General features: G+C 37.1%; 1 protein-coding gene across 2 annotated transcripts in view; it reads left to right on the top strand.

The window, feature by feature from the left end:
* The window catches only part of nlgn3a (neuroligin 3a), a 218,739-nt gene extending 199,499 nt beyond the window's left edge, over positions 1-19,240 (top strand). The window contains exon 8 of one of the 2 annotated variants that reach the window (XM_058063836.1): positions 15,519-19,240. In XM_058063836.1, coding sequence (XP_057919819.1) covers positions 15,519-16,377 — 859 coding nt within the window. In that variant the 3' untranslated portion in view covers positions 16,378-19,240. The remainder of the gene's footprint in view (positions 1-15,518) is intronic. The other variant, XM_058063837.1, reaches the window with a different exon arrangement.
* The last annotated feature ends 450 nt before the right edge of the window (positions 19,241-19,690 follow it).

The raw sequence follows: 19,690 nt of genomic DNA, 5'->3' as shown, positions 1-19,690 counted from the left end.
TTGACTTCTCGGGCCTGTCGTTGCTCCCCTTTCCCCTCCTCCGACTGTTCATGATGAGCTAACCCAGATCGCTCTTCCTGTACTGTAAATCGCCTGTCAAAACAAGCATGACGCCATGTTGAGACATTTGCGCTGCATGTCAACTGTGTGTACGATAATGGCGTCACCCCTAAAGCTTCTTCCTCTCCTTGGCGCTCGTGTTGTCATCTTTACGGGGCAAATCCCTTGTGCTTGTGCGTGGTTTTTTTTCTGTCATTTTAAAATATATGCACACGGAGAGCACACGCTGTCATGTGATCTTAGCGTGTGGATACACTTGTGTTTGTGTGGAGGCTCTTTTATCCTGACTAGTGTAACTGATGCTGAGCATTTACACAATATCAGTTGTCATGTTGGTGTTTACGTCGAATTTATGGACAGATACAGTAGACGTATGGTCTGATCCATGAATAGAAGAAGAAACGGACATTTTAATGGACAGTGAAGGTTCCATCAGTAGACAGATGTGTAAGAATAATAGTTATATATCCGACTGAATAGATGGACTTAAGGACGAACCGAAAGGATGGATGGATGGATGGATGTGTGGAAAGACATACTAACAGGATAGATAGACTTACAGATAGGATGATGTACGGATCGATGGAGAGATGAAAGGATAGAGTCGCAGAAGGGTAGACGGACGTACGGAAGAATAGATGAATTCAAGGACAATCCGGTGGGATAGATGGATGGGTGGGGAAAGGTTGATGAATGGAGGGAAAGAATAGACGGATGGATACACAGACCATTGGACGGATGGACAGAAGGTGAGATGGACAGAGAGACAAAGTGATTGTTAACTATACTGACAGTTGGATAGAAGCTGGATGGACACAGAGGTTAGATTCAAAGGTCAATGGACATAATTAGAGTTTTTCATCTCAAAATTGTTTTTTGTTTTTTTGTATTTTTTTGACTCACAACACAAAATTACACAGAAATATTTTTTTTTATTTTTCACAAAAAAACAATGTAATATAATGTAATTTTTATTTTTTTTTTCTCGATTGTTTAAACACATTTTGGATGCCTCATATTCTCAGAACTCAATTCTCCTGCAAAATGAAACTTTACATCCAAAACAGTCTTCATTCTTCTCAAAATTGTTTTTTTTTTGTATTTTTTTGACTCACAACACAAAATTACACAGAAATATATATTTTTTATTTTTCACAAAAAAAACAATGTATTGTAATGTAATGTAATTTTAATTTTTTCTCCATTGTTTAAACACATTTTCTGAAAGGATGCCTCATATTCTCAGAACTCTACACACAAATCCAAAAATCACTCACACATTTGTGAAAACCCCTCAATTCTCCTGCAAAATGAAACTTTACATCCAAAACAGTCTTCATTCTTCTCAAAATTGTTTTTTTGTATTTTTTTGACTCACAACACAAAATTACACAGAAATATATATTTTTATTTTTCACAAAAAACAATGTAATTTTATTCTTTTTTCTCGATTGTTTAAACACATTTCCTGAAAGGATGCCTCATATTCTCAGAACTCTACACACAAATCCAAAAATCACTCACATTTGTGAAAACCCATCAATTCTCCTGCAAAATGAAACTTTACATCCAAAACAGTCTTCATTCTTCTCAAAAAAAAAATATTTTTTTTTATTTTTTTGACTCACAACACAAAATTACACAGAAATATATATTTTTTTATTTTTCACAAAAAACAATGTAATGTAATGTAATTTTATTTTTTATCTCGATTGTTTAAACACATTTTCTGAAAGGATGCCTCATATTCTCAGAACTCTACACACAAATCCAAAAATCACTCACACATTTGTGAAAACCTCTCAATTCTCCTGCAAAATGAAACTTTACACCTAAAACAGTCTTCTTTCTTCTCAATTTTTTTCGTTTTTTTGTATTTTGTTTTACTCAAACCACAAAATTACACAGAAATATATTTTTTTATTTTTCACAAAAAACAATGTAATATAATGTCTTTTTTTTCTCGATTTTTTAAACACATTTTCTGAAAGGATGCTTCTTATTCTCAGAACTCTACACACAAATCCAAAAATCACTCACACATTTGTGAAAACCCCTCAATTCTCCTGCAAAATGAAATTTTACATCCAAAACAGTCTTCATTCTTCTCAAAATAGTTTTTTGTTTTTTTGTATTTTTTTTTCTCACAACACAAAATTATACAGAAATATATTTTTTTATTTTTCACAAAAAACAATGTAATTTTAATTTTTTTCTCGATTGTTTAAACACATTTTCTGAACGGATGCCTCATATTCTCAGAACTCTACACACAAATCCAAAAATCACTCACACATTTGTGAAAACCTCTCAATTCTCCTGCAAAATGAAACTTTACATCCAGAACAGTCTTCATTCTTCTCAAAATTGTTTTTTGTTTTTTGTTTTTTTTTTACTCACAACACAAAATTACACAGAAATATATATTTTTTATTTTTCACAAAAAACAATGTAATTAAATTTTTTTTCTCGATTGTTTAAACACATTTTCTGAAAGGATGCCTCATATTCTCAGAACTCTACACACAAATCCAAAAATCACTCACACATTTGTGAAAACCTCTCAATTCCTCTGCAAAATGAAACTTTACATCCAAAACAGTCTTTATTCTTCTCAAAATTTTTTGTTTTTTTGTATTTTTTTGACTCACAACACAAATTTTTTTTTTTCACAAAAAAAATGCATTGTAATGTAATGTAATTTTTATTTTTTTCTGGATTGTTTAAACACATTTTCTGAAAGGATGCCTCATATTCTCAGAACTCTACACACAAATCCAAAAATCACTCACACATTTGTGAAAACCCCTCAATTCTCCTGCAAAATGAAACTTTACATCCAAAACAGTCTTCATTCTTCTCAAAATTGTTTTTTGTTTTTTTGTATTTTTTCACTCACAACACAAAATTACACAGAAATATATATTTTTTATTTTTCACAAAAGAACAATGTATTGTAATGTAATGTAATGTAACAGTTTTAATATAAACACCGTCTCCACAACTTTAGTCCATCTTCTGCAATAAAAGTAAAAAAAAAGTAAAAGTAAATAAAAGCACAGCGTGCACTGTGACATCCAAAAGTGCTGGCAGAGCAAAGATAGAATGATGAAAAGACACCAAAAGATCAGTCGCTACATATCATTAGCGCTATAAATATGTCAGTCCATCTTCCCACTTGCTGTGTTTTTATTGCTGGCTGGTGCCTGTTTGAGCGCTGCCGCATGTCGTGTGAGGTCTTGCTAGGTATCGTTAAAGAGCACCATGTTGTCATGTGGTGATTCTTTATTTATTGTCTTATTTTTATCCCGACTCCTCCATTTCCATAGCTGTTATTATTCTCTATAAAAAAATGGAATATCTTAGCCAAAATATGGAGCACTGATTCCTTTGTCTTCAGCAACAACTTCATGTTTTCTACACTATAACGCGTTGCCTTTGTTGCCATGTGTTGGGTATGAACGTATGATTTCCGTGTTAACGGTTTTTATTGGCCCACAAAAAATGTTAGTTTACAATCTCGTTGAAATTGTGAGTAGATGAAATATCTAGACTTGGAAACTCATCATTGAGAGTAAGTGAAAGCAGGCTGGATTACGTATCTTAGTTTAGCAGAGCATGCTGGGTGTGTACAAGTCAGGCTGTAGGTTATGTGTTTTCATTCATTCATTCATTCATTTTCTGCCGCTTTTACCTCACGAGGGTCGCGGGGGTGCTGGAGCCTATCCCAGCTGTCTTTGTGCGAGAGGCTGGGTACACCCTGGACTGGTCGGCCAGCCAATCACAGGGCACATATAGACAAACAACCATTCACACTCACATTCATACCTATGGACAATTTGGAGTCGCTAATTAACCTAGCATGTTTTTGGAATGTGGGAGGAAACCGGAGTACCCGGAGAAAACCCACGCATGCACGGGGAGAACATGCAAACTCCACACAGAGATGGCCGAGGGTGGAATCGAACCCTGGTCTCCTAGCTGTGAGGTCTGCGCGCTAACCGCTCGACCGCCGTGGCACCCGGGTTATGTGTTTTAATTGCTTAAAATTGTGTCTTTTATAAGCGGTTCAGATTCCGACAATTGGAATACTTAGGTCCAAAATACGGGAAATTGTGGAAAATTTATATATATATTATCGATTTCAGTATGCGGCTCTCAGTGGAAAAAATGTGGGTTCAATACCCACGTTTACATGACGAGATTTTCCTTTTTCCGAATGACGTACCAGAAAACAGTGTATCCATGGAATATTCCAATCTCCTGTCTACATGCACCGCTACAAACAAACGGAATAGTCAATGGGGCATGTGCAGTAAAACGTAAACAACATCACGTGATTAATCAAAGATGGCGGGCGGGAGGCAGGGCACACCCCGGACTGGTCGGCCAGCCAATCACAGGCCACATATAGACAAACAACCATTCACACTCACATTCATACCTATGGACAATTTGGAGTCGCCAATTAACCTAGCATGTTTTTGGAATGTGGGAGGAAACCGGAGTACCCGGAGAAAACCCACGCATGCACGGGGAGAACATGCAAACTCCACACAGAGATGGCCCGAGGGTGGAATCGAACCCTGGTCCTCCTAGCTGTGAGGTCTGCGCACTAACCACTCGTCCGCCGTGCCGCCCCATATCTCACTTATTGTGTGGAAATGTGGGTTAATAACTATAAAAGCAATCTTCACTCGCTAAATGTACTGCAAAAAAGGCCAGTAAGGATAATTCATAATGCCGCCTACAGAGAAAATACTAACTCCTTATTTCTAAAATCACAAATACTTCAAATACAATTTTTTTTTCCCGGCCATCCAGTCTTGCAATTACGTTGAATTCGTTTAAAGTTTGTATCAAAAACGAACTTTCCGCTGTAGTCCAATGATGACTGCTCGCCGCCATTTTCAAAATCTGAGAGATGTCTGCGAAAGAACGCACCCTGACAACTTTCCGACAAGATACCTCAATCGGATTGGGGAAAGCAATATTCCACTCCTGTTAATCCGATTATATATTCATTCGGATTGGCACTTTTCGTTCGGAATGAAGTGTATACAAAGGTTAGATTCTTTCCGTTTGAGCAAATAACCCGAATGGATTTGGAATATTTGGGTGCATGTAAACGTGACTATTGTTTTTTTTAGCAAGCTGCTCTACAGAAGCCAAAAACGAACACCCCCCCCATCACAACACAGTGGATTTACTTCATTTGAAATTGTTAGCCATTCCTGTTGGGACTCCAGAACTTAGTCAAGGGAGTGATGCATTTACCTGACAGAACACCCTAACATCTAGTCTGGGTAAAGTCACTTTCCATCAGTATGTAGTGTAGGTAAAATCCTTAAAAGTGTCGTATTTTTCAAAATAATGGTGCCCAGTCGGTACTGAATTTGTCAGGCATTCAATTTTGGCTCAATTGCTTCTAGACACAATTATCAGCAATCAGTTCCACACAATAAAAAATAACTCCCAATGTTTTTTTTACGCCCATCCCTAACTCTTAACCCACCTGAAGCAGAAACACGGCCTTGCATAACAGCGCAGGCCCCAAGCAGCTACACGCTCACTCCATTAACTTGATTGGAGATTTGTAGCCAATATCCAGATTTGCATCGTAGAAGGTAAGGAAGTGGTGGTGCTTGTTAAAGGGTGTGGATGCCATTGATCGGCGTCCATGCTGCAGGCTGAATGTAATGAGAGTATGGGATGTAAATCTGCACACTTGACATCCATAAGTAAGTGGCTGTCGGATTGATAAGGGTGATAAATGCCAAATTTAGCAATGTAAAGCAGACACTTGATAAGGTGGTATGGAATGCAGACAATTTATTGTGGGAATTTTGGGGTTTTTTTGCCACTCATTTAATCAGAGAAATCAATAAGGTAATATATATAAATATATTCTATAATAATAATTATATATATATATATATATATTATATAATATATATTATTATATATATTATTATTATTATATTATTATATTTTTTATAAATAATAATAAAAATATATATGAATATAATAATTTAATCAGAGAAATCAATAACCCCAAAGTCAAAGCATCTCGGCCTGCATCAGTTAGCCCGTTGAAGTGAAGGCTGCCATTAAATATAAAGCATGCATCACATAGTAAATACCAACTTCTCATCACAGGCTGTGACAGCAAAAATTCAAATTCTCTATCATGCTTTTAAAATAAATTATAAATAAAAAATTTGAAAATATAAAACAAAATAACAAATATTTTATGAATATTTTAATTATATTATTATATATTATTTAATTATAAAATATTATTAAAATAATTATTATATATTATTATATATATTATATATTATATAATACAATTATTAATATATTTTTATAATTATATTATTATGAATAATAATAAAATATATATATGAATTTAATCATTAAAGTGAAGGCTGCCATTAAATATAAAGCATGCATCACGTAAATACCAACTTCTCATCACAGGCTGTGACAGCAAAAATTCAAATTCTCTACCATGCTTTTAAAATAAATTATAAATAAAAAAAATTTAAAATATAAAACAAAACAATGAATATTTTATGAATATTTTATTATATTATTATATATTATTTAATTATAAAATATTATTAATATAATTATTATATATTAATTTATATATTATTAGATATATTGTATACTATGATTATTAATATCTTTTTAATAATTATATTATTATAAATAATAATAATAATATATATATGAATTTAATCATTTAATCAGAGAAATCAATAAGGTACGGTTCAGGAGTTGTGTCCCGTAACACCTCTACAAACCCCAAAGTCACCCCAAAAGCAAATATTCAAATTCTCTAGCATGCTTTTAAAATAAATTATAAATGAAAAATTTGAAAATATAAAACAAAATAACAAATATTTTATGAATATTTTAATTATATTATTATATGTTATTTAATTATAAAATATTATTAATATAATTATTATGTATGATATAATATATATTATATATTATTATATATATTATATACTACAATTATTAATATATTTTTATAATTATATTATTATAAATGATAATAAAATATATATATATGAATTTAATCATTTAATCAGAGAAATCAATAAGGTACGGTTCAGGAGTTGTGTCCCGTAACACCTCTACAAACCCCCAAAGTCACAGCATCTCGGCCTGCATCACTTAGCCCGTTGAAGTGAAGGCTGCCATTAAATATAAAGCATGCATCACTCAGACCTCCGCCCCGGCGTGCAACCACACAAAGGGCAAAAAGTCCACGCATCCTAATGAGGATGCTGCAAGCCAACAAACGCAAAAAAAAAAAAAAGAAAAATATACTCATCACGCAGGTAGGGGGTGTTAGGAGTGAAAATTAAAATGAGATGCTTACTTTGTGTTACCTAGTAAGTAGATAAACAACTGCAGGGGATGCATTTGTTACACAAGGGTAACAACAATCACTTCAACCTTCAAAAGGCTTTAACTTTGCATATTTTAGATGCAAAGCAACATGAGCATCGGTGCCTCGGTTTTTAATGCCGCTTCCATCGTGTTATATGGCGAGGCTATAACTCGGTGTTGTTGAGTGTAGTGAAAATAGATTCTTGTCTTCTGCCTTGGGGGCGCCTAAACGTGTCTTTTCAGATTTGGTGATGGTTAGGTCTATGATCATTCAAGCGCTTCAAATTACATCAGGATGAAAATGGGAAGGAGGTACATGGGAAAAGAAGAAAAAAAAAAGAAAGAAAGGAAAATGATATTCATTCTTTCCCCTTATCTACCTTTTACATCACAGCTTCCAGACACGGTTTGGAATAGGTAATGAGCCAAGGCGGGCCTTTGCTAATGCATGCATATAGTTTAGTTTGCCGTCCATGTAGCACATACTTTTATGAAAAATGTCTGGAGATGGCTGATGCACTCCTGCAGCCATTACACCTGGATTCTTAAAAAAAATTAAAAATAAAAAAAAATTAAAAAATTCCCCACTGAGGGACGAATAAAGGCAAATCTTAATCTTAACACAAATGCACGCTTACATACTAGACCGACAGGTACAGGCTTACCACATGAAAACACATAAACTGCCAATCAATCACAAATACAAAGACACGCAATTCAGTCAAGCATGACTGGCCAAGGTCAATGTAGGTCAACGGGTCACGAAAAAAAGGTGGAGCGGAGAACGGAAGCCATGCTTTATGGTACCATAAGCATATGAACACATCAGTAGGGATCTGAAAGGCCATTAAAACGCCTCCATTTATGAGTGTAATAATCCTTCTCTCTCTGCCAGGAGTACCGCCACAGCTCCAATGACCATCCGGATTAAGTGGGAGGTTTGACAGGACGCATGCTAATGCAAGCGGGAGTCGAGCGGTTTTTAGAGCCGAGCAAGACCATAAATGTCAGATTATGCCAATATAGATACAGTATATTATTAATTATTCATTTTAATTGTAAATATGCTTTGCAGTGAGGCATTCAGTGTTTACCTAAACACATGCAGTTTGAACACAGGCGGACGTTTGGAAGTAATACTTACGTATGTATATACCAACTTCTCATCGCAGGCTGTGACAGCAAAAATTCAAATTCTCTATCTTTTAAAATAAATTATAAATAAAAAATTAGAAAATATAAAACAAAATAACACATATTTTATGAATATTTATATTATATTATTATATATTATTTAATTATAAAATATTATTAAATTATTATATAATATATATTATTATATATTATATAATATATATTATTATATATATTATATATTATATAATATAATTATTAATATATTTTATAATTATATTATTAGAAATAATAATAAAACTATATATGAATTAATAACTCCTGCTGTTTTGTGGTTGTATTATTTAATTATAAAATATTATTAATATAATTATTATATATTATATATTATATAATATATATTATTATATATTATATATATTATATGTTATATAATATAATAATATATTTTTCATAATTATATTATTATAAATAATATTAAAAACTATATACGAATTAATAACTCCTGCTGTTTTGTGGTTGTATTATTTAATTATAAAATATTATTAATATAATTATTATATAATATATATTATATATTATATATTATATTTTATGTAATATAATTATTAATATATTTTCATAATTACATTATTATAAATAATAATAAAATATATATATGAATTAATAACTCCTGCTATTTTGTGGTTGTATTATTTAATTATAAAATATTATTAATATAATTCTTATATATTACATAATATAATTATTAATATATTTTTTATAATTATATTATTATAAATAATAATACGATATATATGAATTAATAACTCTTGCTGTTTTGTGGTCGTATTATTTAATTATAAAATATTATTAATATAATTATTATATATTATATAATATAATTATTAATATATTTTTATAATTATATTATTATAAATAATAATAAAATATATATGAATTAATAACTCCTGCTGTTTTGTGGTTGGATACAGCCTATCACTGGTCAAAACATACATATTCATATTTAATCAAATGTTACTTGTTTTTTTTTGCCTTAATTAAGTAATTTAAAGCATACAAATGGTTAAATAAAGTAAAATATAAGTACGCTATAAGACATTCAAAAGATGCTTCAAACATGTTAATGATATGCAGTATTCTACACCGGTCACAAGGTGTGTGGGACACACAAGCACCAGACTTGATCGCTGGAACAACATGCTTTTATTGCAGTTTTGAATTCGAACTCACAACAGGCACACTAATCCCTACTAAAAAAACACAGGCTATTCTTGCCGCCGTAACCAAGGTCAAGGTGAAACTCAACTCTGAACCACTTCCTGTTTGCCTTTCACTCTGCTCCCCTAAGGAAGACACTGTCAGCAACACACACAAGTCTACTACATAACGTAATGCGAGTGTACAGGTGATTATAGGGGTGTTATTTCTTACCTAGGGCTCTAATAATGTTAAAATCTGTGTTTAGTTATAACCAGGTTTTCTATATTTTTTCGATAGTCTTTTTCTTTCTTCGTTCTTCTTTTGGCTTTTCCCTTCAGGGGTCGCCACGGCAAATCAATCTCCTCCACCCGACCCTGTCTGAATCCAATTAACCCGTGATAAACAAGGGAGTACTGTACTTTTATAACATGCAGTGAAATGAAGAGTACTTCAGAAGCATTTCGCAGTCAGTTCATGATAAAGTTAACAACAGTATACTGAGAAAATACACAAATAAGGAAAAAATATGGCATATTAAGTTGAAATTGCAGCCTATTTTTTTGTTAACAAAGTTAAGAACTAGTTGTTCTGTAGAGTCAAATTAAGCATGGAGGCCTTATCCATTCTGTTCTGTTGTGTTCCCAAAATTCATTTTCACTTGAGACGAAGAACCTCATTCCAAACTAAATCTAGCACTTCATCTAAACCTGCTCCCTGCGAGCACAGATTGTTTTGTGAGATTTACCCAAGTACCTTTTAGATCTTTTTCTTATCACAATTCTGTGAATTGACCCTGCCGAGATGGGAGCTTTTGCAGGAATTCCCATTAAGTGAGATTGCATTGACCTCCATCTTTGTTTTCATGAGCGTGCATGTATCCAATCGTTGCAAATCTTGAAATGGACCAATCAGAATCGTTTATTTTAGACCGCGGTCTGCAGTCCACAGTCCGCGTTTTACATCGTCTAATTCAGGGGTCTCAAACATGCGGCCCGCGGGCCAAATGTGGTCCGCAGGACACTAGTTTGAGGCCCCCGCCTTGACATGAAAGTTTAATGTTAGTGCGGCCCGCGCAAGTTTGATATGGATGCTGTATGGTATCATGTACCCAGAAAAAATTATTACGTTTGATTAATGTTCATGTTAAAGGTTAAATAACTGTTAATAGTTATCCTCCCTATCCGTGTGGAAGTGGTAAGTTTTTGACTATTTAAGTTTAAAGGAAATGACTTGAAGGCTACCGTTTAGGTCGCTAGCTCTCTAGTTTGCGAGTTAGCATGTGTCTCAAGACCCTGCAGTTGCGCAATATGTTGTAAATAAAAAGAGTATAAATGTGACTATAGTCGTGTTTTGTCATGTCTACAGGGCTCTAATAATGCTTTGTTCATTTTAATCTGAAAAAAATAATTTGTCTACCCACCAACTATATGTGGTTGCTTAAGTTTTTATTATTTGCTGTTTTATTATTATTATATTTATTTATTACTGATTGATTGATTTTCTTTATTCTTGATTTGTTTATTTATTTTTCATCCTATTTTGTGCAGAAAAATAAAAAGTAAGATATTTGAGAACAGTGGAATGTTTTATCAGAGCTTTTCTTGTAGAAAATTTACCCAAGTACCTTTTAGATCTTTTTCTTATCACAATTCTGTGAATTGACCCTGCCGAGATGGGAGCTTTTGCAGGAATTCCCATTAAGTGAGATTGCTCTGACCTCCATCTTTGTTTTCATGAGCGTGCATGTACATAGGCAGGGGGAGATTTGCATATGTATGCGTGTGTATGTATTTGTGTATGTGTGTGTGTGTTTGTTCAGCACGGCGGCTTGCAGACAAGCACGCTCTCAGGCTGCTCGATTGACGTCCTGTTCTCCGGCATGTTGTGCACAGGGAGATCAATATGACCTTACCTCCACCAGCCGCTCCGCTGAAACTTAATTACTGATATTCAGCTACAAAGTCATCATAGTCTGCCTGTCAATATTCATTGGGGATCATTACGGGCCTAATAAAAGTGGTTATTTACAGGCTGCTCTGCTGACATGGGCCCAGGTCCAGGGATTCAGCTTGAGCCATCTCAATTTGTTTTACCTCTCACTCTCTCTCTCCGTCTTTCTTCTCGCTCACCTCTCCCAGAAGCACTGACCTGAAAAAGAAAAAATTGACAGCAGAGAAACGAACCGTGGGTTGAATTCTTTTGGCGTGGCTTTTAATTCTCTTGTTTGAACATTTTCAAACACATGGAGCTGCGCCAAAAAAAATATATATACTGTGACCATCCCTAAATCCCGGAATAAATTTGAACTCGGCGTGCCGCTGACATGGCAGTCGAACCCGCAAAGGGATATTTCATGACATTTGATGAAATGTCACGGAGATCCGCGATTCTTTTCAACCTCTCACACCCAAACAGTTATTGTGCTTTCAAGGCTGCTGCGTTTTATGCGTCACTTGATGACTGTGGCCCCCGCCTTGATATGAAAGTTTAATGTTAGTGCGGCCCGCGCAAGTTTGATATGGATGCTGTATGGTATCATGTACCCAGAAAAAATTATTACGTTTGATTAATGTTCATATTAAAGGTTAAATAACTGTTAATAGTTATCCTCCCTATCCGTGCGGAAGTGGTACGTTTTTGGCTATTTAAGTTTAAAGGAAATAACTTGAAGGCTACCGTTTAGGTCGCTAAGCGCTCTAGTTTGCGAGTTAGCATGTGTCTCAAGACCCTGCAGTTGCGCAATATGTTGTAAATAAAAAAGTATAAATGTGACTAAAGTCGTGTTTTGGCATGTGTACAGGGCTCTAATAATGCTTTGTTCATTTTAATCTGAAAAAAATAATTTGTCTACCCACCAAAAAAAAGTGAAGTTTTTTAAAATTCTTTTGTTTGTTTTTTGCCCCCAAGTAAATTGAGTTTGAGACCCCTGGTCTAATTCTTCAACAACTTCTGAAGGAAAACACCAAAAAGTAATGAAACAGTGCCTCCTAAACAAGTATTTTATTAGGGGCAGCAAATCAAATGATGGCACAGGTGAGTGAATCACATTGCTGTGACAATTTGAAGTGGTCACAATGAAACACCACCGATTAGATCCAATACCAAGTGCTGATTTTGCACAAGCTACAAAATCTAGCGCTTCCATTTCTGTGTATTTTTCCTCACCTTTGCTTCACAAATTATTGTTTGACTATATGAGCATTTTTTTCTGGATTAAAAACACTTTACTAGTACACAAATGTGTCTATTCAATAATGTTTCATTGTGGTGCACAACTTATAAAAGGCTCTCTTGACAATCCAGATTTCCATGCAACGTCATGATCTATGTAGGAAAACAACCACAAGAAATGATAATCATTTCATCTTTATTTGAGATTCTCATGTGATGCCACAAAAATTAGATGATATCATTATGGCAGTCTTTTTATTTTACAAGTTTGGGCAAGTAGTTCTCACCTTAAGGATTCCCCATGGGCAAGTTATTTTTATTTTTAATGTAGAGCCCTGAATGAGAACTGATTGCTATATGCTAATTAGGTCAATAAATCAATAGCTTCACTTTTAATTGAAAAGGCTGTGAAAGAGTGAACTCTTTAGATCAGACTTAGTACTGCATCTAGTACTTTGGAAGTCTTTCTTATACCCACACACACACTCAGTGATCTCTGCTCAGCGTCTTAGTTAATAAGGTCCACGTTACATCAGTTCATTAGATGCCAATGCACACTGCGCTGCCTTCCCTGAGCAATTAACAGAAGAACTCCACCAGTGTTGGATTATCAACAACAAGATGCCTCCTGACGTCAACCCTAAAGCCTGCTGACTTATTTATGTGTGTTTACTTAAAAAGCCCCTGCCCTGGTTTTTGTGGGCGGACTGCATTGGAAACTGAATTAAGAGCAACATCTGGGGAGAGAAAAGATCGGGGGAGGGGTTTATTGGGGAGAACAGTCGAGGCGCAGTCAGACGATTGAGCGGCGACACAAATGCTGAATTGAGATCTTGTGCGAGCAATAAACGTGCATGTCGTTTGGGGAATTGGACTGTGGGAATCTTTGGACGGTTGATCCAGCTTCTGACAGTTTAATATGGACCACATCATTTCCATCTACATCAATTAAAAACTGCAGTCTTTTTTTTTTTTTTTTGGCCGCTGGCAGCTTCTCCAAAAGAAGATCGATGGACTTGAGCCCAAAAAAAAAACAAAAAAACAAGCTGGCGGGTTTTCTTTGTTTGTCAGTGCGTCCACCCTCCCTCCCACCACATAAATGTTATGAATAATTTACACATGGATGGGTTTATGAACATTGATTTGTTGGTCATGCGTTATGTGGAATCATCTCATTGAAATTATTTAATATTTAAGAAGTCTTGACTGTGGGTGTTTATCCTTCATGACTGTCACAATAATCAAGCGATCATAGACCACTACGCCAACAGGGTATGGCCAGAGAATTTGAGGCGCAGCGCACCCACGCACCCGTCCTTCCCACCGGCTTAAGTGGGAAAGCAGGACGAGAGAAAGCGTGAGAGGGTTTAACACAGACAAGTGTTATCTTAACCAATCAAACGAACTCCTCTTATTGCCTTTAAATGCGCAGGGCCCACTGGACTGCGCATCAGAGGCCACAATGTACGTCATGCACAATGACACGTCACATGACAGTGCCACCCCCTGGTTGAGGTCCCATCATGTCCTATCATTACATCAGATGATGAAACAATGAATACAAAAATGTACATGCTGGTTCAGATGATTATATTAGATAGTGGTTACTTGTTGCATTGAAATGTGCCTGACACTCTGACACACTGCCTGTGAGGCTTTGGTGACGTGTCTGCACTGTGAGCTTCGTCTGCACCAAGAATAGACTAAGTCCAAGCTGGCGATCTTTCAGGGCACCTTTGGCACGCTGTTTTGTCACAAAATAGTCACTGCCCCAAGCTGAAAATGTGGACACCTCCCATGGTGCGCCACCATGCCCATCTCGGCGCAGCCCAGTCTACCGAATTACCAAATGTAATAAAAAAAAATTAGAGACAAGTGTTATCTTAACCAATCAAACGAACTCCTCTCGTTGCCTTTAAATGCGCAGGGCCCACTGGACTGCGCATCAAAGGCCACAAGGTACGTCATGCACGACGACACGTCACATGACAGTGCCATCCCCAGTTGAGTTCCCATCATGACAAAAATGTACATGCTGGTTCAAATGGTTATATTAAATAGTGGTTACTTGTTGCATTGAAATGTGCCTGACACTTTGACACACTGCCTGTGAGGTTTTGGTGACGTGTCTGCACTGTGAGCCTGTCAGCTTCGTCTGTACCAAGAATAGACTAAGTCGGAGCTGGCGATCTTTCAGGGCACCTTTGGCACGCTCTTTTGTCACAAAATAGTCACTGCCCCAAACTGAACATGTGGGCACCTCCCCTGGTGCGCCACCATGCCAAACTCGGCGCAGCACAGTCTAATTACCAAATTTAATTAAAAGAGAGACAAGTGTTATCTTAACCAATCAAACAAACTCCTCTCGTTGCCTTTAAATGTGCAGGGCCCACTGGACTGCGCATCAGAGGCCACAAGGTACATGCATGTTTGGTTAACGGGCGACAATTTGTCTATACGTGCACTGTGATTGGTTGTTGACCCGTCCATAGTGTAGTCCGCCCCTCTAATAACCTCTCTTGTCTGTGTTTTGTCTGCAGGGATCCCAACAAACCGGTTCCGCAGGACACAAAGTTCATCCACACTAAGGCAAACCGTTTTGAGGAGGTGGCCTGGTCCAAGTACAACCCCCAGGACCAGCTGTACTTGCACATTGGCCTCAAGCCGCGGGTGCGCGACCACTACCGAGCCACCAAAGTGGCCTTCTGGAAACACCTAGTGCCACACCTCTACAACCTTCATGACATGTTCCACTACACATCCACGACCACCAAAGTGCCCCCGCCGGAGACCACGCAGAACACCCTGTCCACGAAGAGGCCCAATGGTAAGACCACCTGGCCCTTCAACACTAAACGGCCCCCCATGTCTCCGGCCTACAACAGCGAGGACAAAGACTCTTGGAGCGACGACAAGGAGTCGGGGCCTCTAGTGGTGGAGAACCCGCGGGATTACTCGACTGAGCTCAGCGTCACCATCGCAGTCGGAGCCTCGCTGCTCTTCCTCAATGTACTCGCGTTCGCCGCTCTCTATTATCGCAAGGACAAGCGGCGGCAGGAATCAAGCCACGGGCAGCCCAGCCCGCAACGCCAGACCAACTCCAACGACATCGGTCACCACGCACCCGAGGAAGAAATCATGTCTCTGCAGATGAACCAGACGCACCACGAGTGCGAGGCGGGGAACAGCAACGAGGGGGCGCTGCGCTTGGCTTCGCTGCCTGACTACACGCTCACTCTGCGGCGCTCTCCGGACGACATTCCACTCATGACGCCCAACACTATCACCATGATCCCAAATTCTCTTGTGGGCATGCCCAACCTGCACCCTTACAACACCTTCACGACAGGCTTCAACTCCACCGGCTTGCCGCACTCCCACTCGACCACCCGCGTATAGCTTTAAGGAGGCCAGATGGGGGCGGTGGACAGGCGGCGATGCTGATGGAGAAGGAGCAAAGGGATGAACAAAACGGAGCGCAGGATTGTGTTTTATAAATACCACAGAGATGAGAAGGGCGGGGGGAAGGGAAAGAAGGGCAGGAGTCGGATTAAAACGTGAAGAGATTTAACGAGACTTTTACTACGAGGAGCGCCGTGTGAGGGATCGCTATGGATGTCAAGTTGTGCAGAGCTGCCAAAATCAAACTGCTTGCCTTTCTCCTCGTTAGGAGAGGGGCTGTTTGTGTTGTGTCCTTTTTTTTCTAAAAAAAAAAACAAAAACAAAAAAAACAAAGAAAGAAAATCATCATTTTAAAAGCCTTTTTAAGCGGACTACGAAGATAGCCTCGTTTTTTTTTTTTTTTTCTTGAATTCATAACAAAAACAGACAAGTGCTTTTTAATTTCCCAACCCTCCTTCCTGTGGCGGGAGAACACAAACTAGAACAATGGCCTCCATGTTGATATTCACATCATGTTTTAGATCGCTTCTTTTGATTTAAATGCCTTACAAATTGAGTTTTTTCTGTTATTATTTGTATTCCGAGAGACAATACTGAGAGGACTTGGATCGAGAGACTGAATCCAGAATGGGAACTTAAGGGATTTGCAGATGTAGAGATTTTTTAAACACCATTTTTTTTTTGTTTATGCTTCTTTTGCAACATGGATTGTGCTTTTTTTTTTTGGGTGGGATGAGGGGGGGTAGTTTGTGCAGAACAGTTTGTCTAGGACAGCTCTGGCTTTGCTGTGTTGCTGTGATTGTTTTTGTTAAGAAAAAAGTGCATCTTTTACAGCCAATCTTTATCTTTTAAGCTATCTGATCTTATCTCCGCTAAGAGGTGTGCACTACACATCCTGCTTAGAGCGTTGTACTAGAAAGTGGGTGATTGAACTTTTTTATGTTTATTTTTTTATTTGGATGTACAATGTGCTCTTTTGATGGAGACTGAAGGGTAAGACAGAGACAGAATAATTTTTTTTTTCCATGTTGTCGATTTTGGTTGACCACCAGTCGTGTTTCTGCTGCGTCTCTTGGTGTCTGTCTTTGCGAAATAGCACTTTTGTTACTTTTCAAAGTTCTATATGTCTAATTTTTTGCTTAAAGATGACAAAATAAATATATTATTTTACATGTAAGAGAAAAAGATAGCTTAAAGAAACAAACCGAACTAACTGGCGTGTGGACTTTGTAAGGCTTCTACTTCAACAGCAGCAGACAGTGGCCTGTTTGCACTGAGTTAACCTACATCAGTGCACACCTGTATTTCTTTCAATATATATATAAATATGGATATACATACATATATATATAGGGCTTCTATGGCGTTATCACTAATAATTCAGACAGAAACATCCCCAGGCAAGACCACTCAAAGTGTCTTTGTAAGAGCTCTATATGTATATTTATGTATAAAAATATTTAATATTTATTTATGTATACCAGATGCATACATGCTGATTGTGCCATGTACCAAATTAAAACAGTCAAAAACTGAAGAATAGAAAGTTTCACACATTTTTTTTTTTTTTTTTTTGGTTTTGGATCGCCTCTTCTTTTATGTCTTTCTGTAATTTCCACTTGAATAAGTTCAAGAAGAAATATTCTCACAGCGAGAGCAAGTCTCAGCCTGAGGACATCGTCGCTACACCTCCATCATCCTCTTCTTCCATCTCCTCCTCCCTCCCCCTCCGTCCCTCGCTCGCTTCGAACGCTCTCTCCCTGCCGAAACCTTTGAGAAAAAGGGGCCTAACAGCTTGGGGCCTGTGTGCATAACTATATTTTACTGGAATTCATGCAAAGTAGTCCTGAAGCAAAGAGAGATTGTGGAGCGATTGCGCTGATCGGATCCTTTAATACATTTTTATTCTCGGGTTGCAAAACTGCAGTCATTGGTTCTGATATTGGTAATGGTAATGGTTTTATTTCATTTGAACATGCATCAGATTATAATTGAATGCATCACATAATCAGTTCACAGTTCCACATGTCCAAAAGGAGTAGGAAGAAGCAAAGCTTATTAAATCCTACCCCTCCATCTGCTACTTTTACAATCAGTAACTGTTACATTTGTTCACTTCCTGCTTTCCATAATACAGTTTAAGTTTTGTTTTTTTGTTTTTTTAATAATGTACCTCGTACCAAAGTACAAGGTGATATGACCATCCAATAACATAATGGGTACCATAGTAAGTGTCAATATAGTGATATATATAGCACATCATGACTGGTTCAAGACTCTTCATCCTTGTATTTAGCAAACATCAACTGCTTGTATTGTTTCTTGAATTGGCTCATCGTTGTGCATTGTTTGATTTCCTTACTCAATCCATTCCATAGTTTGATTCCACATACTGAAATGCTATGGCTTTCTAACGTAGTCCTAGCATATAAGTGTTTCAAATGTAGTTCTTCCCTGAGATCATATTTCTCCTCTCTTGTAGAGAAGTATTGGATGACATTTTTAGCTAATTGGTTATTTTTAGAATTATGCATTATTTTAGCTGTTTGAAGATGAACTATATCAGCAAGTTGAAATATTTGTGATTTTAGAAATAAGGAGTTAGTATGTTCTCTGTAGGCGGCATTATGAATTATCCTTACTGACCTTTTTTTGCAGTACATTTAACGAGTGAAGATTGCTTTTATAGTTATTACCCCATATTTCCACACAATAAATGAGATATGGGGCGGCATGGCGGTCGAGTGGTTAGCGTGCAGACCTCACAGCTAGGAGACCAGGGTTCAATTCCACCCTCGGCCATCTCTGTGTGGAGTTTGCATGTTCTCCCCGTGCATGTGTGGGTTTTCTCCGGGTACTCCGGTTTCCTCCCACATTCCAAAAACATGCTAGGTTAATTGGTGACTCCAAATTTTTTTTGTTTTGGTGGTTAGCACGCGGGCCTCACAGCAAGGAGTTCAATTCCACCCTCCGTCATCTCTGTTTGGAGTTTTGTGCATGCATGTTTTTTTTTCGGGTATTCCGGTTTCCTCCCACATTCCAAAAACATGCTAGGTTAATTGGTGACTCCAAATTGTCCATAGGTATGGATGTGAGTGTGAATGGTTGTTTGTCTATATGTGCCCTGTGATTGGCTGGCGACCAGTCCAGGGTGTACCCCGCCTCTCGCCCGAAGACAGCTGGGATAGGCTCCAGCACCCCCTGCGACCCTCGTGAGGATAAGCCGTAGAAAATGAATTAATGAATGAAGATTCGATGGAAGTGTTTTTATTAGGGCTGTCAATTGATTCCAAAATTTGATAGTGATTAA

Source organism: Doryrhamphus excisus, chromosome 23 (genome assembly GCF_030265055.1).
Source record: "Doryrhamphus excisus isolate RoL2022-K1 chromosome 23, RoL_Dexc_1.0, whole genome shotgun sequence".
Classification (NCBI taxonomy): domain Eukaryota; kingdom Metazoa; phylum Chordata; class Actinopteri; order Syngnathiformes; family Syngnathidae; genus Doryrhamphus; species Doryrhamphus excisus.
The sequence above is the reverse complement of the archived record's forward strand: the minus strand, read 5'-3'. Positions and strand labels throughout refer to the sequence as shown.